Here is a 24584-nt window from a genome sequence, read left to right on the forward strand (position 1 = left end):
AGAACAGAATCCACACACACTCAAGAGCACAGAGGTGAGAACAGTTCTGAGCTTTAAGAACACGTCATGAATCTGATGCAGACTTTTTCTTAGGATCTTTATCAAGAACACATTTAAGAACAAACTTAGGAAGATGTTGGTGAATGAGGCCCAATATCAGCCCAAAATTCCCATGTCAGTGCATCTTAAGTATAGCTATGTTTTAGAATAGTATATTCCACAGTAGAAATACACCGATCAGGCATAACATTCTGACCACCTCCTTGTTTCTACACTCATTGTCCATTTTATCAGCTCCACTTACTATATAGGTGCACTTTGTAGTTCTACAGTTACAGACTGTAGTCCATCTGTTTCTCTGATACTTTGTTAGCCCCCTTTTACCCTGTTCTTCAGTGGTCAGGACCCCCATGGACCCTCACAGAGCAGGTACTATTTGGGTGGTGGGTCATTCTCAGCACTGCAGTAACACTGACGTGGTGGTGGTGTGTTAGTGTGTGTTGTGCTGGTGTGAGTGGATCAGACACAGCAGTGCTGCTGGAGTTTTTAAACACGTGTCCACTCACTGTCCACTCTATTAGACACTCCTACCTTGTCAGAGACAATAGCTCATCTGCTGCTGCACAGTTTGTGTTGGTCATCCTCTAGTCCTTCATCAGTGGTCACAGGACGCTGCCCACAGGACGCTGTTGGCTGGATATGTTTGGTTGGTGGACTATTCTCAGTCCAGCAGTGAGACTGAGGTGTTTAAAAACTCCAGCAGCACTGCTGTGTCTGATCCACTCGTACCAGCACAACACACACTAACACACCACCACGTCAGTGTTACTGCAGTGCTGAGAATGATCCACCACCCAAATAGTATCTGCTCTGTGAGGGTCCATGGGGGTCCTGACCACTGAAGAACAGGGTAAAAGGGGGCTAACAAAGTATCAGAGAAACAGATGGACTACAGTCTGTAACTGTAGAACTACAAAGTGCACCTATATAGTAAGTGGAGCTGATAAAATGGACAATGAGCGTAGAAACAAGGAGGTGGTCATAATGTTATGCCTGATCGGTGTAAATGCCTACTAGTCACAGCATAACAGAAGCTATGAACGTGTATCATAACACCGTAATTTTCTGTTTGCATTACAATCAAAATAATCCACAGTCGAGAGAAATATCATCTAGTCCCAGCCTTATCGTCATGGAAATGATGAAAGGTGTGTCATAACACTGTAATGACAACATGATGTCCTGTAATTATAATCATGAGATGTTCCTTATTATTGCTGTTTGACTTTCACCTTTCTTTTCAGGAGACTGATCAGAACCCTGCAGGTCATGCTAAAGAGCAGACCCAAGACCATAACAACCCCCAGCAGCAAAGCCAACACGTCCACATTGTGGTACTTGTACCAGGGTAACTTGTAGGACTCGGTACGCAAGTGTGCTGCACCTTTATGCCTCATGACGTACTCCAACCAGAAGATGGCAGTGTCCATTGGTTTGAGTGGCGTATCATGATGCAGCTGTGACATCCTACGCATGTTCTCCCTGTAGGGTTTCTTCTCGTCCAAGATGTCCTTCAGGGCTTGTGTTAGGGTCTCCACGTCCAAGGCTGTAACCTCCAACACTTCAGCAACTCCTCTGGCCTGCAGACGTACCATGTTGTCAAACTGGTCAAAGATTAGTGGTATCCCTAGGACTGGGACGCCATGGTAGATGGCCTCGTAGATACCATTGGTGCCCCCGTGTGTGATGAAAGCTTTGGTTTTTGGATGACCCAGAAGGTCGTTCTGGGGTAGCCATTCTAATATTAGCGTGTTGTTGCCAGCCGTGGATGGCTTTGGCCCCAGGTTTCTCCACACTACCTTCTGCGGTAATCGAGCGAAAGCAGAAGCAATAATTTCGGATATCTCTGGTCCAAGGCTTCCAAGAAGTGTGCCAAGAGACATGACCACCACGCCATGTTCCCCTGAACTCTGCACAAACTCCTCCAGGTCAGCAGGCAAAGGCTTGGAAGGCTTGCACTGGAACCCTCCCATGTAGACCACGTTTGGCATCGTAGGACGAGGGAACTCGAACACAAAGTCGACTCGCATGAGCCACAGGTCAGCCCCCTGGATGAGGGAGTAGATACTGTCATCTGGACCTATAAACTCGCTGATCACACCCTGGTAAAGTGGCCTGGTGGTGATGTGGTCAATGTACTGACCGATCCCGTAGTGTAAGAGGTTCTTGAGTCTGTTCTTGAAGGTCATTTTGTCAGTGACTTCGGATCCAATCGTTGGGATGTAAGAAAGTGGGGATGGTGCGATTGCAAAGTGCCCCTCTCCGTTCGTTATCCAACGGACGTTCAACGCGATTGGTAGACCCAAGTATGCGCCCAACACGACCCCACCTCCGAAGCCAGGATCGGTCAGAAGCAATTCGTAGTTGGTGTCTCTGAGTTTCTTCACAAGTCTTTTGTCCTCCAAGATGGTCCTCACCATTTCAGCACTTGCCCTGTGAGCTTCCTCCAACAGATTAATGGTCTCTTGCTGGAGAGCGATGAAGGACAGAATGGAGCCTTCGCCTCTTCGTATGTCAATGTTCCTCTTCAGGAAGGACGCCATGAACTCTGGGTTCTCCAGGTGGCTAGCGTGGGTGGTCGGTACGGTGAGGGAAGTGTAGTGAGCAGTTTTCTCAGGGATATACCAACTGGTAGAAGAACGGACCACAGTCAGCTCGTGACCTCGTTGGTGGAGCTCCTTCAGCACAATATTCATGTTAAGCCAGTGGCTGCCGTCCACTGGGTACACCAGGATCCTGCCTGTGCTGCTGAGAGGAACTTGGGTCCACATGAGGGCAGCTAAGAGCAGGAGCACAGGACATCTGAAGAGCATCGTCTGAAAATGGAAAACAAGATTATTCAAACAGGCCCAATGACTGGAGCAATTAGACAAAGGCTTAAAAATAAATTACTGAGGGAGCACAACTGCACCAAATGCACGGCTTGCGATACAGGAGATATCTAGTTTACAGTCTAACCTTCGTAACATTTGCTCAAACTTAGGTCTATTTGCTTGTTGGAATGTTGTAAATCAGGCAAGAATAATCAGGTTTGGACTAAAAGTTTTCCGTATATCTACAGAAATTGAATTGAGAACGGCTAAACTAGGAAATCCATTGGGGGGTTGCAGCTTGAAGGGTTACCTTGCAAGACAAGATAAGAATGCAAAACTGAGGGGGCATTTCCTCCTCGTGCCCCCCAAAAAGGAATTCTTTACAATTCGACAAAAACTAGCAATCAGTACGTATGAATATGACAATAGTTTACGTTCTGGTGCTTTCGGTGGTGATGCAAAAGTGCTTGATGACGTTTTTCTCACCTGGAAGAGGAAAGAATTCGCTAAATTGTGCTTCTGTAAGTCTCACAGTTTCCCAATAATGTTAGGTTGAACTGCAAGTGTTGGCAAACACAAACAGTTTAAGCTCAAATAAACAAACGTCGCTCAGCGCCGCCCTCTAAAGGCGCCATTAACGAACATCAAATATACAAACGTCGCTCAGCGCCGCCCTCTAAAGGCGTCATTAATGACCATCAAATAAACAAACGTCGCTCAGCGCCGCCCTCTAAAGGCGCCATTAACGAACATCAAATATACAAACGTCGCTCAGCGCCGCCCTCTAAAGGCGTCATCAACAACCATCAAATAAACAAACGTCGCTCAGCGCCGCCCTCTAAAGGCGCCATTAACGAACATCAAATATACAAACGTCGCTCAGCGCCGCCCTCTAAAGGCGTCATCAACAACCATCAAATAAACAAACGTCGCTCAGCGCCGCCCTCTAAAGGCATCATTAATGACCATCAAATATACAAACGTCGCTCAGCGCCGCCCTCTAAAGGCGTCATTAACAAACATCAAATATACAAACGTCGCTCAGCGCCGCCCTCTAAAGACATCATTAATGACCATCAAATAAACAAACGTCGCTCAGCGCCGCCCTCTAAAGGTGTCATTAACGAACATCAAATATACAAACGTCGCTCAGCGCCGCCCTCTAAAGGCGTCATTAACGAACATCAAATATACAAACGTCGCTCAGCGCCGCCCTCTAAAGGCGCCATTAACGAACATCAAACAAACAAACGTCGCTCAGCGCCGCCCTCTAAAGGCACCATTAACAACCATCAAATAAACAAACGTCGCTCAGCGCCGCCCTCTAAAGGCACCATTAACAACCATCAAATAAACAAACGTTACTCATCGCTGCTGTTATTATTAAAAGTTATAACTTTCGTTGTTTATAGGATCCATTATGACTTCCAAATGAATGTGCTTTTTTCATTAATTAAATCATTTATGAAAAGAGCCATTAAACACAGTTATTCAGGAGTGAGGAGTCATATTGAGGGGGGCAGTATTGTTATTGAGCACACATCCCCAGTCACTCCCCTCAGATTAGCCCCTGTATGACCCTAATTCACCTGTGCAAGAAAATCTTGCCCTCATTATTTTTTAATCTGCTGGTTCCTATAAAAAGTGGAGGATAATTTGGTTGTACTGTTAAAACTAGAGCAGTTCTTGTTTATGTAAGACTAAGTTTCAATAGATGAGAGCAAATCTGATTAGCTAAGCTCATGTGCTGCTGGTAGTACTGGGGCCGCAGGGATAATTCTCACACTCTAAAGAGCCCACGTCCTACATTTTCTTGTATTTTTTGTGTTTTTTCAACAAAAACAGTTGTGATTCATGTTTATGTGACCATTTTCAAACCCCTCTTTATCCCTTAGAATTAAACAGGCTGCTTGATATAGACTGATGGTACATTTAAATAAGCTCTGTTCTGATTGGCAGTCCTGTATTGTATCTCATTCAAAAAAACAGTCCAGGCTAAACACTCCTTATAACTTCGGTGTGAATGGGTGGGGCTAAGCTGAATAGGAGCATATATGTAAATATCGTTGTCTGTGACATCACAAAAACAATGAATTCAACAGTTTTTGCAGCTTAGTTTCCATATATAGACAGTTTTGTGTGGACTAAATTGGTTTTAACATTTTTGTATTGTTTATATGAAGTATTTTTTTTTTTTTTTTTTTTTTTTTTTTTTTTTTTTTTTTTTTTTGTATTTGTTTTGGATCGTGCGGAGTGGGGAACAGAGACAGCTTTCTTTCTTTCATCACCTTAGCGACTGCCTGGGATACCACAGCAATGGCCTAGCAACACCTTAGCAAAAATAACCACTGGGATAGCACAATAGCAATGGCCTACACCAAAACTCAACGACCACCTGGGGATAGCATAGCAACAGCCTAGCAACACCTTAACAAGCACCTAGGATAGCTTAAGAACAGCCTAGCAACACCTTAACAACCACCTGGGATAGCATAGCAACAGCCTAGCAACACCTTAACCAGCACCTAGGATAGCTTAAGAACAGCCTAGCAACACCTTAACAACCACCTGGGATAGCATAACAATAGCCTATCAACACCTTAACAACCACCTGGGATAGCTTAAGAACAGCCTAGCAACACCCTTACAACCACCTGAGATCGCATAACAATAGCCTATCAACACCTTAACAACCACCTGGGATAGCTTAAGAACAGCCTAGCAACAGCTTAACAACCACCTGGGATAGCATAGCAACAGCTTAACAACCACCTGGGATAGCATAGCAACAGCCTAGCAACACCTTAACCAGCACCTAGGATAGCTTAAGAACAGCCTAGCAACACCTTAACAACCACCTGGGATAGCATAGCAACAGCCTGGCTTTATGGTTTTACTATATTCTTCAGTGTTTTGTTAGCAAACTTAGATTTATGTACATGAAACCCAGCTAAAATAGTTTATAATGTAAAGTAATCAAACTAGAAAAGACGAGGCACAGTTTCTGGCTGTGGTGCATAAAAGAAACTGTTCACATCATCCTTAAATTTGGCCACGTAAAGTCCTGCAGGATTAGTTCTGAAGTCCCCTTAATTTATTAGTAATGAAATATTTATGGGGTAAAATCCAAACTTTCTCCCAAGGAAACTATCCAGATACTCCAGTTTTCTTTATTTTGGAAAAGACTTTCTCTGTTATTCTTCTCAAAAGAGTGAAACAGATTTCCACACAAGGACTGTCTAAAACTGAAGAACGTTGTGTAGGAAGCACCTCTTTTTGGCTGTAGCAGGAAAATTAAAATGAGAAATAAATTCACTGTAAAGTAACTTTGAGGGTTTGGGGTTAAAATCTGACGTACTAGGAGAATCTGTCTATCAAACCAGTTCTGAAAAAATACTTATACTTTCATACAAAATATTCAATTATTCCAGATACCATAACAATGAAGGGAAGCATTACTGCTACTGTGCTCTGATTGGTTGGCATTACAGCTACTGAGTACAGATCAGCAAACACAGCTTTGAACAGCTGTTCACACAGAAAATCATCATATTTTACATTAAAACACTAAAAAGTGCTGAACTGCAGAAAATATGATGATTCTTAATGTTCCACACTGATTTTCAGACTTTGGGACACATTTACTTCAAAACAATGAGATCCAACTGCTCACCATGTGGCCATGAGGGGACAGGGATGCAGCCTCACTTCTAAAAGTGGCTAAAATAAGGCTCTGCCTATAGACTAAAACATGGGACAGCAAATTAAACTCTTGATACATCTAAATCTTTAAACATCACTTTAAAAGAAATAATAAAAAAAAACATTAAAAAACAAACAGCCAGCAACAACAAAAAAAGAAAATTAAGTTTTATTTTCAGAAGTGTAAATTTATGTGTTTTGGTTTGGGACAGACAATAAAACACCCTGTAAATGATGATTTTATTTACACCGATCAGGCATAACATTCTGACCACCTCCTTGTTTCTACGCTCATTGTCCATTTTATCAGCTCCACTATATAGGTGCACTTTGTAGTTCTACAGTTACAGACTGTAGTCCATCTGTTTCTCTGATACTTTGTTAGCCCCCTTTTACCCTGTTCTTCAGTGGTCAGGACCCCCATGGACCCTCACAGAGCAGGCACTATTTGGGTGGTGGGTCATTCTCAGCACTGCAGTAACACTGACATGGTGGTGGTGTGTTAGTGTGTGTTGTGCTGGTATCATCCACTCACTGTCCACTCTATTAGACACTCCTACCTTGTCGGTCCACCTTGTAGATGTAAAGTCAGAGACGATAGCTCATCTGCTGCTGCACAGTTTGTGTTGGTCATCCTCTAGTCCTTCATCAGTGGTCACAGGACGCTGCCCACAGGACGCTGTTGGCTGGATATTTTTGGTTGGTGGACGATTCTCGGTCCAGCAGTGACACTGAGGTGTTTAAAAACTCCAGCAGCACTGCTGTGTCTGATCCACTCGTACCAGCACAACACACACTAACACACCACCACCACGTCACTGTTACTGCAGTGCTGGGAATGATCCACCACCCAAATAGTACCTGCTCTGTGAGGGTCCATGGGGGTCCTGACCACTGAAGAACAGGGTAAAAGGGGGCTAACAAAGTATCAGAGAAACAGATGGACTACAGTCTGTAACTGCAGAACTACAAAGTGCACCTATATAGTAAGTGGAGCTGATAAAATGGACAATGAGCGTAGAAACGAGGGGGTGGTCAGAATGTTATGTCTGATCGGTGTATATTTAGCTTATTACTGTCTCTGTTCATGCCTTGAGTTTAAATAGATCAGAACATAATCCTTGTAAGTATGTAAGGTCTGAATACTTCATTGTTTTTAAATAGTCTTGTTTTTTTTTACTGTGGGATGCAGTTTGACCTAATTCAGTAAAACGCTCCCTGTAGGCCACAGAGTATCCAGAGTTCATGTAAGTTTGCTCAGTTATATAAAGGTTAAGAAGGTCAATGTCATTGTTTTCTCACTCGTTCACTCAGGAGATGATGAAATCATATCAGTCGCCCACTGTTTTTTAGCCCCATATCTTATATTTTAATAATTATATATCAGACAGTGTAATCACTGGACTGGTGAGCTGTGAACTCACAGTATTTCTGTACCTTTAAAGCGAGACACATATTGTTATCTGCCAAAAATGGACAAACGTACAGATAAAATTCAGACTATCACTGTTTTTATCTATGCTAATGTACTTTAGTCCATGTTTATAGACAATAGTGAGTCACACAGTGTCAGAAACCACATAATCATGACTATTAGAGATACTGAACACCTCCACATGGTGAAGGTATGCAGTTAGCACCATGCTAATTGGTGGGCTATAAGCTTCCATTATAAGTTAGCTACATTAGCTTTGTAGGTCCAGTGCTAAAGCTAAAGAAGAAAACTTTAGATATGTCTTGGCTGATTGTCTACATTTGAAGTATTGTAAACGTAATATTTGGCTGAACTGTCACTTGAAGCCTATATTAAAGCAGAAGGGAAATTCCACCCATTTTTTTCTTTTAAATTTCTGCAGATTAAATGGTTATGATGTAAGCAGAGTTGAGTGGTTTGGTGTGAAACGTTCTAGGGAAACTTACCGAGTCAGAATTGTTCACAGTGGTGGTGATAGGAACCAGACGTCCACCTCTAAAAGCTCCCTCACAGAAAGTTACTACATGAAATGGTTATGAATTCACTGCCTGATGACTGAGACACTGTTTTATGATAGTTTAGAGAACTTAAACTCCATTCATGAGGGAGGGATATATAATATGCAGGGCGCTGTGAGGCAAAATAGTCCCCAAAGAAAACGTATTATTTCAGATTTTCCACTATTTTCCATCATCAACATTCCATATAAACTCAGAAGACTCGTGTAGGTTCACTGGTGGTTCTGGATAGTAAATAAAATGTCTATATTTGTGTTGTAGTCATGGCGACCCCTGGTTCCTATCACCACCACTGTAAAGACATCTGAACCATTTCACACCAAACCACTCTGAATCACTCTGATTACATCTCACACACTGAGTTATGGAGAAATTTGAAAATTTGGTGGAATTCCCCTTTAACTGGGCTACAGTCTTTATCCAGAATTGTAAGTGTTGGTCAGAAACGTACCTGCTGAGTGAAGATGTCCTGGACTGGAGTGCTGTATGGAGCAGGAGAAACTCCTCTGACAAAAAGAGAAAGACTCACTGACCGACAGAGAAAAGAGTGAAAAGTGAACTTTGACCCTTTTTTTTCCTCTTACTTTGTAACTACACTGGCTGAGAAACAGGGGGACTGATCAGAGAGATGGAGGGGAGGGTGGTGGGGAGAGGGGCAGGGAGCAAAGGAGAATGGGGGAGGGTGAGAGAGGGAGAGAAGTGGAGAGAGACAATAGAGAGAGGCATGGGGGGAGAGAGGGAGAGAGAAATAAAGTGAGAGAAATAAGAGAAAAAGAGAGAGGGAGAGAGAGAAATAGAGAGAGGCATGGGGAGAGAGAGGGAGAAAGAAATAAGAAAAAGAGAGGGAGAGAAATAGAGGCATAGGGAGAGAGAAAGAGAGAAATAAGAGAAAGAGAGAGAGGGAGAGAGAGAGAGGGGTAGAGAGAGAGAGAGGGGTAGAGAGAGAGAGGGGTAGAGAGAGAGAGAGAGAGGGGGTAGAGAGAGAGAGGGGTAGAGAGAGAGAGGGGTAGAGAGAGAGAGAGAGGGGGTAGAGAGAGAGAGGGGTAGAGAGAGAGAGAGAGAGAGGGGTGGAGAGAGAGGGAGAGGGGGAGAGAGAGAGATTACGTTGGAGGATTAGGATCACTACATTCCAGATCGGTCAAGTTTGCCCTCAGTTTCTAATACGAACTAATTAAAGCTTGTGTGCAGTTTTGCCGTCTGACAGTAAACACTTCATAACCTTTTCTGTGTTTACTTTTTGTTCAGGGGCTCCGAGCCACAAGGGGGCCCCGAGCCACAAGGGGGCCCCAAGCCACAAGAGGGGCCCCGTCAGATTGTTCTTTATTATTCAGATATCAAACACAGTGAGCTGATGGTTATGACGGTTCAGTATCAAGGCCGGCGTGACGGTCTGTGAAGAGCAGTTAACTTGAAAGGTGTCTACGTGTAACGTACCAGTATATAAGAGAATATAATTAGGTGGGATATTGTTCATGGGTATTGAGTATATTATTTATGAGTTTTGAGTATCATTTATGAGTATTGAGTGTATCATTTATGAGTATTAAGTATATCATTTATGAATATTGAGTATAGCATTTATGCGTATTAAGTATATCATTTATGAGTATTGAGTATAGCATTTATGAGTATTAAGTATATTTATAAGTATTGAGTATATCATTTTTGAGTACTGTATATTATTTATGAGTATTTAGTATATTATTTTTGAGTATATTATTTAGGAGTATTAAGTATATCAGTTTTGAGTACTGAGTATATCATTTCTGAATATTGAGTATATTATTTAGAAGTATTGAGTATATCATTTCTGAATATTGAGTATATTATTTATGGGTATGTATATCATTTATGAATATTAAGTATATTATTTATGGGTATGTATATCATTTATGAGTACTGAGTATATTATTTATGAGTATTATATATCATTTATGAGTATTGAGTATATTATTTATGGGTATGTATATCATTTATGAGTACTGAGTATATTATTTATGAGTATTATATATCATTTATGGGTATTGAGTATATTATTTATGGGTATGTATATCATTTATGAGTATTGAGTATATTATTTATGGGTATGTATATCATTTATGAGTACTGAGTATATTATTTATGAGTATGTATATCATTTATGAGTATTGAGTATATTATTTATGGGTATTGAGTGTATCAGTACAGTAAGGGATGATGAGGTTGCTAAGATCGTGCGCACTGAGTTAAGTGTTTATTGTAATGTGCTGCACTGCGCTGTGTTTAACTCTGTTTTCTCTGGATCAACATGGGCGTTTGTTTCTATCAGTATCTGAGCTCAGGACCTTCTAACGTATTTGTAATAGCAAAGATACTTTCTCTAGATAGACAAAGCACTTTCAGTCAGTCGCTCTGGATAAGCGCGTCTGGAAACGCTGGCAATGTAAATGTAAATGTAAACGCACGCGCCTCGTCCTCCATCACAGCCCTGATGTTGAAAAACTCATGTTGTCTTTTTTTTGCTGACGCATCTTTTGAAGCCGGTCGGTTCCGCCGCCGCTGAGTGACGCAGACAGACTGACAGATTAAATCTCGCCACTTCCGCTCGGTGGGTTTATTATCGAATGGCAGCTAAAGTTTTTCTTTATTTATGTAACTGATTTATGTAACTGCGGAGGCGGGGGGAGGAGGGGAGGGGGAGGGGGCGCGTCTCCATCAGTGCTGAAATAAAGCGCCCTTTTCCTCAATAAAAGGCTGAAATCAGCTCTATATGAACCGAATAAGGTCGAATGCGCGCTTTATTATTACTGTGCTGCTGTTTCTCCCTGCAGGCTCAGCGCCGCTCTGGCTGCACCGCCGCAGCGCCGCCTGTAGAGGGCAGCAGAAACGCGGCTCTGCTGGAGCTGCAGTTGCAGCTTCTTTCCATCAAAGCCAGAAGCAGCAACTCATAAATTAATACTTTTTCATCTCGCAGGTGAGAATATAGTTCACCAAGCACTGCTGTGTGATTACTGGGCTCACCAGAATGGAAACTCTTCTGGTATAATCGTGTGTAAATTACTGTGTTCAGAATTACTGCTGTGGAAGCTAATGTTATTAGCATGTTAGAGAAGGCCACCTAACATTCGTCTAAACTCTAAGCACACTCTAAAAAAACATGGTCCTTATCAAGTGTTCTTTAGTATTCAGTACAGGAGCCTCTAAATTCAGTACAGGAGTCTAAATTCAGTACGGGAGCCTCTAAATTCAGTACAGGAGCCTCTAAATTCAGTATGGGAGCCTCTAAGTTCACTACAGGAGCCTCTAAATTCACAAAAGAGCCTCTAAATTCAATACAGGAGCCTATAAATTCAGTACAGGAGTCTAAATTCAGTACGGGAGCCTCTAAATTCACTACAGGAGCCTCGAAATTCAGTAGAGGAGCCTCTAAATTCACCAAAAGAGCCTCTAAATTCAATACAGGAGTCTAAATTCAGTACAGGAGCCTCTAAATTCAATACAGGAGCCTCTAAATTCAGTACAGGAGCCTCTAAATTCAGTACAGGAGCCTCTAAGTTCAATACAGGAGCCTCTAAATTCAGTACAGGAGCCTCTAAATTCAATACAGGAGTCTAAATTCACTACAGGAGCCTCTAAATTCAGTACAAGAGCCTCTAAAGTCAGTACAGTTAATTCACTACAGAAGTCTAAATTCAGTACAGGAGCCTTTAAATTTTATCTGAATTTTATCTGTGCTTTTTGTCTATTTTTCAGAAAAACTGTGAGTTGGAAAGGAACACGATTAAGGCAGCATATAGGGCCACTCAGCTTTCTGTCGAACAGAGCGTTTCACACCAAACCACTCTGAATGACTTTGTTTACATCTTAACCACTTAATTTACGCAGAACTCTTGTAAAGTCATTGGAATCCCCTGAAATGTTGTCACCTAAACAAAAGCAGTGCACGTCATGCGCATGTGTGTGTGTTCTCCAGCAGGGGGCAGAAGCAGATGTGCAGCAGGTGCATTGAAATGCAAGAGAACAGAGCAGAGCAGTATTCGCATGGCCGGCACGTAGTAGGCCTCCAGATGTGTCAACAAACAAGCTACTGGACGTAGTGTGGCTGTTTATTGAGAAGGTCTTAGTTAAAGTAGGCTACTCTGTGCCCGAGAGCGGCTGATGTGTCACAGATAGACGTTATGCATAATGTGCTATGATGAAGCTGAAGGTCATATAACCCCCCCACCCCCATCCTCATCCCCACCCCCCAACTCACTCCTTTAGCTTGATTTATGTTTTATTAATGAAGGGAGTAAACACTAATAGTACACCACCCTGGGTAATGAGTGCTCAGCTGTGTGTGTTCAGAGAGCGGGGGTCTGCTTTGCATCTGCTTTTAGCTGCAGTGCAGCAGTGAACTGGGGTTCAGGAGCCTCTAAATTCAGTACAGGAGTCTCTAATTTCACTACAGGAGCCTCTAAATTCACTACAGTATCCTCTAATTCACTACATGAGCCTCTAAGTTCAGTATAGGAGCCTCTAAATTCAATACAGAAGCCTCTAAATTCAGTACAGGAGCCTCTAATTCACTACATGAGCCTCTAAATTCAGTACAGGAGCCTCTAAATTCAATACAGGAGCCTCTAAATTCAATACAGGAGCCTCTAAATTCAATACAGGAGCCTCTAAATTCAGTACAGGAGCCTCTAAATTCAGTACAGGAGCCTCTAAATTCAGTACAGGAGCCTCTAAATTCAGTATAGCAGCCTCTAAATTCAATACAGAAGCCTCTAAATTCAGTAAAGGAGCCTCTAAATTTACTACAGGAGCTTCTAAATTCAGCATAGCAGCCTCTAAATTCACTACAGGAGCCTCTCAATTCACTACAGGAGCCACTAAATTCAACACAGGAGCCTCTAAATTCAGTACAGGAGCCTCTAAATTCAATACAGGAGCCACTAAATTCAGTACAGCAGCCTCTAAATTCAGTACAGGAGCCTCGAAATTCAGTACAGGAGCCTCTAAATTCAGTACAGGAGCCTCTAAATTCACTACAGGAGTCTCTAATTTCACTACAGGAGCCTCTAAATTCAGTACAGGAGCCTCTAAAGTCAGTACAGGAGTCTCTAATTTCACTACAGGAGCCTCTAATTTCACTACAGGAGCCTCTAATTTCACTACAGGAGCCTCTAAAGTCAGTACAGGAGTCTCTAATTTCACTACAAGAGCCTCTAAAGTCAGTACAGGAGTCTCTAATTTCACTACAGGAGCCTCTAATTTCACTACAGGAGCCTCTAAAGTCAGTACAGGAGCCTCTAATTTCACTACAGGAGCCTCTAAAGTCAGTACAGGAGTCTCTAATTTCACTACAGGAGCCTCTAAAGTCAGTACAGGAGTCTCTAATTTCACTACAGGAGTCTCTAATTTCACTACAGGAGTCTCTAATTTCACTACAGGAGCCTCTAAATTCACTACAGGAGCCTCTAAATTCAGTACAGGAGCCTCTCAATTCACTACAGGAGCCTCTAAATTCAGTACAGGAGCCTCTAAATTCACTACAGGAGCCTCTAAATCCCTGATCTCTGTATCGGCTCGGCTACATTGCAAATGAGGGTCTCCCTCATTGTACTTTAAATAAAGTTCAAATAAAGGTTGATTGATTTCATTTTATTTGGCTGATTAAAATCTTGATTTCTTTATTGGATCTTAATTCTGTATACAACCTCGTTTCCAAAAACGTTATGACGCTGTTCTAAATGTAAATAAAACCAGAATGCAATGATGTGCAAATCACTTTATTTGAACATAACACAAAAAAAATATCAGATGTTGAAATTGAAAAATGTTATTGTTATTTAAAAAAATATCTGGTGATGTCAGCAACACCTTGATTCAAAATGGACACGTATTTTTTAAAAATATATTATGTATTTTTCCAAAAGTGCCTCCTCCCTTCTTTAGACTGGAACATCTCACTCTACACTTTTAAAAAAGATGGTTCTAAAAGGGTTCTTGAGTAAAGAAAATGGTTCTGTAGAACGTGAACACTCAGAAAGGCTTTTGCATGCGTAAAAGGTTCTTTGCATGGTGAATAGGGTCCTCATATTGATGGAAGTGTTGTATATGGTTCTAAATAGAACCTATTTAAAAGGGTTCTATAGGGCACTAAAAAGGGTTCTTCTATTGTGACGACGTCATGCTTGTATACAGTTATGTGTAAATCATTTAAAGCCTATTTCTATTTAAAAATAGAACAAAAACAGTTCATCAGATGTTGAAACTGAGAAATGTTGTTTTTTGAAACACAGGTGCTTATTTTGAATCAACGTGTTGCTGGAATCAACTTTTATTTTTCAAAAAACAATAACCTTTCTCAGTTTCATCATCTATTATGTTGTCTTCGTGCTATTTTCCATTAAACATAGGGTTTAAATGATTTTCACATAATTTTATAGAAGCTTGACATCGTCACAACAGAAGAACCCTTTTTTGTGCTCTACAGAACCCTTTTAGAAAGTTCTGTACTCACACATTCTCCATTAATCTGAAGAACCATTTCAGCATGCAAAGAACCATTTAATCATTCAAAGGGTTCTTTGAGTGTTGATGGTTGTATATAGAGCCATTTTCTTTACTAAAGAACCCTTAAAGAACCATCTTTTTAAGAGGGTACAGTGAGATGTTCCAGCTTAAAGAATGGAGGAGGAGCTTTTGGAAGAACACTTTAAGGTGGATATTTTAAAAGCAGGCTGTCATTTTCCTCCTGCTAGCTGGTCAATGCTGAAGGATGCCAGATGGCTAATGTTACAGCAAGGGAGTGGTGGTGGTGGTGGTGGGGGGTGTGAGGGGGGTATTTGAGCATTGCATGCTGGGTATTGTAGTGACGGAACACTGATGGAACTGTGAATTCTGTCAAACCAATGAGGCTGAGGGAGGCAGCGCTGAGCCACTGAATCAACAAATAACATTAAATGATCATTTTAGGCTAATTCTCCTTAAACTCCCGAATATGACCAGATAGGCAATGTACTGACCCATGTGCCCCTTCATCATCATCTTCCTCTTCATTTTCTTCATTTCCTATATATATATGCTGCTATTGTTATGATGTGAAGCTTGTATGCAATAGAAGAACCTTTTTGGTGCCATATAGAACCATTGTCTTTACTAAAGAACCCATGAGGAACCGTCTTTTTAAAGAGAGAATGGACTGAATTTAATCCACTCAACTCATCATCATCATCATCATCTCATCATCGTCATCATCATCATCATCATCATAGTATTTCTCTTTTTCTTCTATTATAAATCGCATCCCAAACTGACAGAAAAGACTTCCATTCATTTTCAGATTATTTATATATGTATCTATCTATTTATTTATTTCTATCAATTTATTTATTGACTGATTGATTTAGCTGCAAATTTTATATCTGATATTCTGAATATCCCTAAATAACCGCTAATAAATAAACTGACTTCCGGTTTTAACTCCTTCCTCATATTTACTCATTTCGCTCATATTTAGTTTTGTTATATTTATAATAATGTTTTATCATAAATAACATCCCAAAACTAGTCATTCATTCATTCATTTATTCAATCATTCATTCATTCATTCATTCATTCATTTATTCATTCATTCATTTATTCATTTATTTATTCATTCATTCATTTATTCATTCATTCATTCATTTATTCATTCATTTATTCATTCATTCATTTATTCATTCATTCATTTTTCCATTCTTACTTTTATTTTGCTTATTTTTTGCCACATTTTATGATGAGGTTTTATTATAAATAACATCCCAAAACTAGTCAGTCAGTCAGTCTTTATTTATTTATTTATTTATTCATTTTATATTTTATTTAGTTATATTTTATGATGACTTTATCATAAACGGTCCAAAACTATCTGTCTATCTATGTCTATCTATCTATCTATCTATCTATCTATGCGTCTGTCTGTCTGTCTATCTCTCTGTCTATCTATCTATCTGTCTGTCTATCTATCTATCTATCTGTCTATCTATCTGTCTATCTATTTATCTATCTATCTATCTATCTATTTATTTATTTTCTTCTTAATTTATTCATTCATTCATTTGTTTATTTAGCTCATATTTTGCTTCAAATCTTACATCTAATATTTTGGATCTGAATAATTCACCCGTCATCATCATCATCATCTTCATCATCATCATCATCATCATCTTCATCATCATCATCATCTTCCTTGTTCTCTTACATTTCAAGCCACCATAATAAAGCAGACTTCCGGTTTTTAGCCCTTATTTTTCTCACATTTTGTCCCATAAATCTTATATATTCTATAATTTTAATCTCTAATTCATCGTCATCGTCACATCTTTCTTCTTCCTTCGTTTATTATAAATAAACGACAACTGTAATAAACCGACTTCCGGTGTTCGGTCTCTGCTTCATGTTGCTGATCTTAGTCCGAGTCTGTTTATTATAATCGGCTTCATATCAGATGAGAGAAATTCAGCTCCATATTTAGTCTCTGCCGCATCTGATCGCTCTGAGAGAGAGAGAGAGAGAGGAGGGGGAGGGGGAGGGGGAGGGGGAGGGGGGAAAGCCCCCCCCACTCTCCATCCTCCCCCCGCCCCCCCTCCTCTCTCTCTCATCCGTCCATCCCTCCTGCAGAGCGCGCGGGGCCGCTGCTGCCTCATCCCGCCCCCCCACCCAGCGAGCATCATCTCCCCCCCCAAAACTCTCCTGCAGCAGCTCAGCTTTAATGCGGCCCTGATGTCTGATTCTCCTCCGCCTCGCGCGAGCCTCCTCCTCTCCGCTCGCGCTGCCTCGGCTTTCTGCCTGCTTGTTTTCTCTCCTTTCTTTCTGTTTTTTTCGTGCGTTTCTCTGCGCCGGAGAGCATCGCCAACTGCTGGAGCTCCAGTGATCTGCTGCTCTGCCTCGGGATGATGGATGTGATTTGAGGAGCCTTTCATCTGGGCTGATGTTCTTATTATTATAACAATAATTATCATCTTTAGTTATTATTTTTACTGGTTTATTTTTCCTCCGTCTGCCCAACCCATGCGTAAAATGTCCTTGGAGCGTGGCCTGCGCGGTGAGTGCAACCATTTCACCCTCTGCTCACAGTCAGATTTGTTGTTTTTTTCCCTTCTTCTAACATTTAGCGTCATAAATGCGCGCGCAGCGTTGCAATGCAGTCAACAAGTACGAAAAATGGCAATGCAAGCCATCAATAGTGGTCGATAGGAGCATCTACAGGTGCGTTTGTGAGCCTGTTGGTCAGTTTAGTCCATTTATTTGCAGCGTTTGTTTACAGCGTATAGTGAGTGTTGTGGGAGTGAAGACACTGAAACGATCAGTTTGATCAGCAGAATTGAGCCGATCTGTGTGTGTGTGTGTGTGTGTGTGTGTGCGCGCGCGCTCATCAGCTGAGTTGGGGTGGTGTTGGGGGGGGGGGTGGTGGTGGTGTGTGACCCTCCAGATCCACAGCTGAGTGTGTGTGAGGAGCCCAAAGCATCACTAATCCCAATCCGTTCCCACTGCGCATTAATTCCCATCACCTTTACGCAGAGATTAAACATCGTTTGCGATGGAGAAGACGCGCAGTGCGCGTATTCATCACTTTGTGGGGACCAAATCCCCTCAATCTGATGCAATTTGCGTCATTTTTGGGACATTTTTCCAAAATCAAGCACCTTTTCTTAGAAAGGTTAACGTTAGGTGGACCGGAGCGCAGAGTTTGCTGTGTGTGGACCCAAGGTGAACGGCGCGTTCCTGAAGGTTACCGGGAAAGCGCGTGCGTCATTTGCCCCCGGAGCGCGCGCGCACGCTTAGTTTTTTGCCCCCCTCCTCACCCACCCCTCACTTCATCTGCCCCGCTCTGCTCCTTTCTGCGCCTCCTGCTGATCTAATCTCCATTCAAAACGCGCCAAACCTGCGAATAATAATAATAAGTCTGGCGCAAACGCATCCCAATGACCAGAAAGGCCTGATGGCGGCGAGCGTTGCCTTAGTAAACCCCTCCGCGCGCCGATTGGCCGGCTCGGGCATGCACGCAAGCAAAGAGCAGCCTTCCCATTGGCTCCTAGCTTCAGTTTTCTCACGCGCCGCCCACTCCGGGCTTTTGGAGGCGCAATTACGCGCAGCGCGTTGGCCAAAAAAGGAGTATTTAAGGATAGAAATCCCTCAAAGGATTACCCGCAGGCTCTGCTCTGCTTCATTTCAGGTTGGGGAATAAAAAGCAAAAGAGAAAAGAGGACAAAAAGAGGCAGAGAGTGATATTACTGCTGCACCGGCTGACATGAGCACAAATGCACGCGCTTAATTCAGATTATTCAAGCCCGAATAGAGGAGCGAGGCAGGCTTGATCATGAGAGCAGAAAGAGAGAGACTGAAATAGTGAAGTGCAGGACAGCTGAGCGTTTGAGGCGAGGCAGGTTTATTTGTGTAGCACGTTTCATACCGGAGGGCAACTCAAAGTGCTTCACAGACATCAAAGCAAAATGCAGATTAAAGACAAAGTGTTATTAAAATGAGAAGAAAAGCTCAACACAAATGAAAATGAACATAAAGAAAATATTAATAGTTTAAATATTCAATGCTAGAAAGAATAAAGTGCAAATCTTAGAGCTCATGAGAAGAGAAGTGTTTTTAACCTGGATTAAAAATCGTTACATTTTTGGATCTTCTAAGATCTTCTGGCAGTTTGTTTCAGTTGTAGCAGCTAAATACTGTTTAGTTTGGACTCTGGGCTCGACTAGCTGTCCTGAGTCCATGGATCTAAGAGCTGCTCGCTTTATATTCTTTACACGTATCAGAGATGCATTCTGGACCATAACCATTTGGTGTGCTCTGTTCTCCTGGTTCTGCAGACCGTGGTTCTGGGGTTCTGGAATTGCATTGTGTTTATGATAATGTGATGGAAATTTTGAAAAAGTCAACTTACTGGTCTTCAGCAATTCAACAACTACTCGTTGAGCTAGAACCACCAAACTTTGCAGGATGGAATACCAGACCAAAGGCCTAGCAACCCCTTAGCAACCACCTGGAATACCATAGCAATGGCCTAGCGACACCTTAGCAACCACCTGGGATATTATAGCAATGACCCAGCAACACCTTAGCAACCACCTGGGATACCATAGCAATGACCTTGCACCATGTTAGCAACCACCTGGGATAGCACAGCAACAGCCTAGCAACACCTTTGCAATCATCTAACAATCACCAAGCAACACCCTGACAACAAGCTGGAATACCATAGCAACCTCATAGCAACACCATAGCAACCACCTGTAACTATATAAACCCAAAGTTTTCAAAAACAAGCATCAGTGTTCTGCATCAGATTTTTGCAGTTTATTAGACGGCTTTTTTCAAGCCAACTTCAAGTTTGTTCATGAGGTTTCGCTTTCTAGTTACACATTACAAGACAAAATAATGTCCCAGAATGCCAGAGTGAGGAATGTTTACTTTAGCATAGAAAAGTCCGACACTATTCAGACAAAAAAGTCCTGATTTAAAGCAGTAGTTCTGCAGAAAAATCAAATTCAGTCAGAGTGGTTTGGTGTGAAACGGTTCAGATCTCTTTACAGTGGTGATGATAGGAACCAGGGGTCGCCATGACTACAACACAAATATAGACATTTTATTTACTATCCAGAACCACCAGTGAACCTACACGAGTCATCTGAGTTTATATGGAATGTAGATGATGGCAAAATAATGGAAAATCTGAAAATAATATGTTTTCTGTTGGGACTGTTTTGCCTCACAACACCCTGCATGTATCCCTCCACCATGTATGGAGTTTAAAAATATGTTTTATGCCAAATTCATGGAATAATTTCATGTGGTAACTTTCTGTGAAGGAGCTTTTAGAGGTGGACGTCTGGTTCCTATCACCACCACTTCTTCGAAAGGATAATTAGTCCTGTTTAACTGGATTTAGAGCAGCACAGTGCATAAAATGTTGATAAAGATCACTTTATCCATAGTTTTTGATCGTCTTATTTATTAGATTTGTAATTTTATTAGATTAGTAGTAGTGAGCAGCTGTATCAAGACAGAAAATGAAGTATTAATACTATATTTTTGCCATATCACCCACCTGGTCAGTATATTAGGATTGAGAATTTTTGGCTTCTAAATCTTATAAAAATAATCCATCAGACAAAAATATACCTCATATTGATTGACTGATTTCATTCAGGTCATATAAGTTAAATACAATGAAGCAAATTAACATAAAAGCTCAGTTTATTGTGATGCTTGTTGAGTTATTTTTTAAAGCAATGTTGCTGTGTGAAATTCTCAGTCAGTCACAGGATGGTACAATATATCATTTGATAATTGTTATCACAATATTGGCCCTTGCCATTCTGATATTGCAGATAGCTGCGATATGAAAATAAGCTTCTTACTTCTTTATATTCCAGTGGATCGAAATTGGAGCTGATCATATTTTAATGGATCAGGTATCGGCTGTGTTAAGCCTGATCATAAGCATAAACAAAAATAGGCTTTAAAGGTGCAGTGTGTAAAATTCAGGGGGATCCATTAGCAGAAATAGAGTGTAGTACACAGAACCTTGTGTTCATTAGAGCATAATCACCTGTAAGTGTGAATCGTTGTGTTTTCTTTATCTAAGAATAAGTCCTTCATATCTACAGAGAGGCGTCTCCTCTTCCAACAGAGGACCCCATGTTACACTGCCATGTTTCCACAGTAGCCCAGAACAAACCAAACACTGCCTCTAGAGGGCGCGATTCACACTTTTACTTGAATTTGGTGGTGCTATATCTTTGGTTGGAAGACGTAGAGAGAAAAATCAGTGGTTGCTGCCGGTGCTGTTTGACCATTTTTGGGCTGTGAGAAGTTTGAGAACCCAAATTTTTACAAACGGAGGATCATATTTATGATCTAGCACACAAAAAAGTGAGGGAGGGTGAATCCTGACCGTCAAAGAAGAGAAAACATGAAGAAGCAAAACGAAATCAGGACAGATGACGGCAGAAAACCTGACAGTAACCATAGGTTCTACTACACGCTTGGAAAGGGAGGGGTGAGGGAGGGGGATTCAGCTGGTTGTGATCTGCAACCTCACCACTAGATGCCACTAAATCTGACACACTGCACCTTTAAACACAAAACTGATACAGAAAAAATAATTCAGACGCCACAAGTAACATTAGTCCTTTGTTGCAAAGCTGTCTACGTTAAGAAGTAATCAGATTTTTGCAGCACTGTGGCCCAGTTTTGGCCTGTTCCTCTCTACAAACCATCTTCATTTCCCAGGATTACAAACATCCATCTGAAGGACTTAATTTCAAAATCCTTGCTAAATTGATTCAGTCGGGAGATTGGCTCCGCCATGCAGCACCTTCACCTTCTCCAGAAACCAGTTTTGGAATTATTCTGGTTGCATGTTTGGGGTCGTAGTGTTGTTGACATGTCCGTCCTCTCCAGTTTCTTGGCCGAAGAGATTAAATTTATCTCTAGTATCTCCCGCTACATCACTGCATTCATGTTTCCTTCGATGGTGTGTAATGCTTCAGTACAGAGAAGCTGCTCTATAGCATGATACTCCCACCACCACACTTCGCTGTGGGCGTTCTTGTGATCATATACTCAACCCTTCTTTCTCCAAAGACGGCGAGCTGAATTATTAACTCAGAGTTCTGTTTTTTGTTTCTTCTGATCAGAATATCTTGTTCTGATTTGCCTGAATGCACAGATTTGCATCTCTGAGCTTTTAGCGTGGGATGTTGGAACAAGGTGACTGCAGAGCAGCTCATTACTTATCGTTCACAGTGTAACTGTTGTTCTGCTGCTTTCAGGTCATCCTGAGGCTCTTTTTCAGAGACTGCTTGCTTCTCTTAGGCCAATTTATGCTTCTGCATCAAATCTGTGTAGCTGCGAACCCTAATATACAAAATCACCATTTACAGGGTAAATTGAGAGGCGTCTGTCCCAAACCCTAACCCCTAAAGTTACACTTCTGAAAATAATAAATCAAATCAAATCAAGTCAAATCACGTTTATTGTCACATCACATTTACACGGGTACAATGTTTGTGAAAATCTTAGGTGCGTAGCCCCCTTATAGAATTTAAATACTATATATATATACATATATATATATATATATATATATGGAAAAAAGAAATATATATGTACACACTGACTCTGTATACACATGTACAATATACTTACATTTATTTATATTATTTCATGTTGTTTTTAAAATTATCTTTTTTTATTTCTTTTAAAGTGAAGCTGAAAGATTTTCATTTATTATAAGTTTCATTTTTAAATGAAAAAATGCTCTCCTTATAACTGTAACTACACATTGCAGTGACAACAACTGTGATTTGTCCACTAGGTAGCGTCGCATTTCCTTCCATGCGCATTTCCAGGTTCTTTTTCAGTTGAGAGTTGAACGAACATAAATCAAATTGAGGAGTGAATTACTGACAAACTAGTGCTCTGCAGTGATGAGTATAGATGATGAAAGTGAAAGAAAGCCAAAATCAAACCTGTTTTGTAGTATTTAAGGTTGTAGCCTGCTAGGCTAAGCTGATGTAAGTGTACTGAGCCTCCCAGTACAGGACAAGCTCGATTCACACTGATGCTTAAAAAATAAAGACTCAATATCTCAGAGCGAAAACTGGAATATCTGATGTTGAAGTGACAGACAGATGAAGGATGGAAGTGGTGTGATTGCTCACGACGGCGTACACCAGGGGTTCTCAACCTTTTTCACCCCAAGGCCCACCTGTTTGTAACTGTAAAGCACAGCGGCCCACAGAAAAAAATAAAATCAGCTTTTTTTTAATGGTTCTTTTTTTTCCCTTAATTGCTCACACTGAAAACCTGTGAATTAGGGCCTGAAAAAGTAGATCTGGGCTGTGATTTGGAGCTGCAGTCCATCCTGATTTCACTGAAAATGCTCTTGTGGCTCCCACAGGAGTCGCTGTTTGGTCTGGAGTCTTTAGTTTTGCAGGTTTTAGCGCCTCATTTGAAATAAACCTCATTCCATTCACGCTTTTGGATCAGCGTCACTACAATCAGCAATAATAATAAACTTTATAATAATAATAAACCTTACTTGATCTCTTCTTTGTCATTAATTTGTCAAGTTGAGTTTAACTACTCAGGTCGCTGATACTCGGCCAGAAATCAAACACAGATCACAGCTATTATTTTATTTGTAGTCTGTCGTTTTTATCAGCTGCAGCTCGAGCTGCAGGAATGATATGAGAGCAATAAGTCAGATGTTAAAACAGGCAGATTATACTGACGGTACAGCGCCGGCGTGCTGGTAGAAGAATAAGCACCAGCACTGAACTGAACAGTGTTCGGTTAGAAGTGGACCGAAAGCCGCAGGTTTCATCTGTGTTTCAGACCCAAATACAGGTGGAGTGTTCACTCACGTCAAAACGGAGCGAACTAAAGATTAAAAGTTTGATTGGTCCGCACCGAACAAGGTAGGAGAAACACCCTGAAGAACCTATCAGTCTCTGGCTGCGCTGCGCACCGGCGGCTACATCGCCTCAAACTGATGACGTCTAATTAGCCTGCGACTGCTGTGTTTTTGTTTATACGTCTCTACTGGCCCACTACGAACTACTGCCTCCCTCGAGTTCAGGCCCGCAGACCACTAGAGAGTGCTTCACGGCCCACTGGTGGTCCGTGTCCCACAGGTTGGGAAACCCTGGAATAGACCATGTGTGTCAGGCTCCAGTCCTCGCAGGCCAAAACTCAGCAGACTTCAGCTCACTGCCTCATTAAACACACCTGATTCAGCTCATCAGCTAATTATCAAGGCCTTCATGAACTGAATTCAGAGCGTTAGATGAAGATAAACGCTGATCTCCACAGCACTTTGGACCAGAAGGTCCCCAGTTTGACACACCTGGCGTTGACTCCCTGCATACACAGCAAAAAATGGTCTCTTGTCAAGTGAAATGGTCTTAAATCTAGTAGATATATCTAATATTTCCCATTTTGAGATGGTTTTGCACTTATTATAAGATTATCTGGCTAATTCTATTTTTT

At 41.4% G+C, this 24584-nt stretch overlaps 3 protein-coding genes across 3 annotated transcripts in view; 1 reads left to right on the forward strand and 2 right to left on the reverse strand.

Moving 5' to 3' along the window:
• Positions 1-1133: 1133 nt before the first annotated feature.
• On the reverse strand, positions 1134-9098 carry ugt5e1 (UDP glucuronosyltransferase 5 family, polypeptide E1). The gene is made up of 2 exons (XM_036579633.1): positions 9019-9098; positions 1134-2876 (listed from the first exon to the last, which is right to left on the reverse strand). The coding sequence occupies exon 2, from the start codon at positions 2871-2873 to the stop codon at positions 1272-1274; it is 1602 nt and encodes a 533-aa protein (XP_036435526.1). The 5' UTR covers positions 2874-2876; positions 9019-9098; the 3' UTR covers positions 1134-1271.
• On the reverse strand, positions 5081-13370 carry LOC118814117 (neuroblast differentiation-associated protein AHNAK-like; the record flags this gene model as incomplete). The annotated part of the gene is made up of 4 exons (XM_036579778.1): positions 13140-13370; positions 12974-13021; positions 12019-12136; positions 5081-5103 (listed from the first exon to the last, which is right to left on the reverse strand). Coding segments are annotated over exons 1-4 (420 nt in total), but the record flags the coding sequence as incomplete, so codon positions are not given.
• Positions 13371-17376: 4006 nt separating this feature from the next.
• The window catches only part of atp2b3a (ATPase plasma membrane Ca2+ transporting 3a), an 84085-nt gene continuing 76877 nt past the window's right edge, over positions 17377-24584 (forward strand). The window contains 1 exon segment of the mRNA XM_036579634.1: positions 17377-17619. The gene's annotated coding sequence lies outside the window, so the exon portion shown is untranslated.

This window comes from Colossoma macropomum, unplaced genomic scaffold (genome assembly GCF_904425465.1).
Source record: "Colossoma macropomum unplaced genomic scaffold, Colossoma_macropomum, whole genome shotgun sequence".
NCBI lineage: Eukaryota > Metazoa > Chordata > Actinopteri > Characiformes > Serrasalmidae > Colossoma > Colossoma macropomum.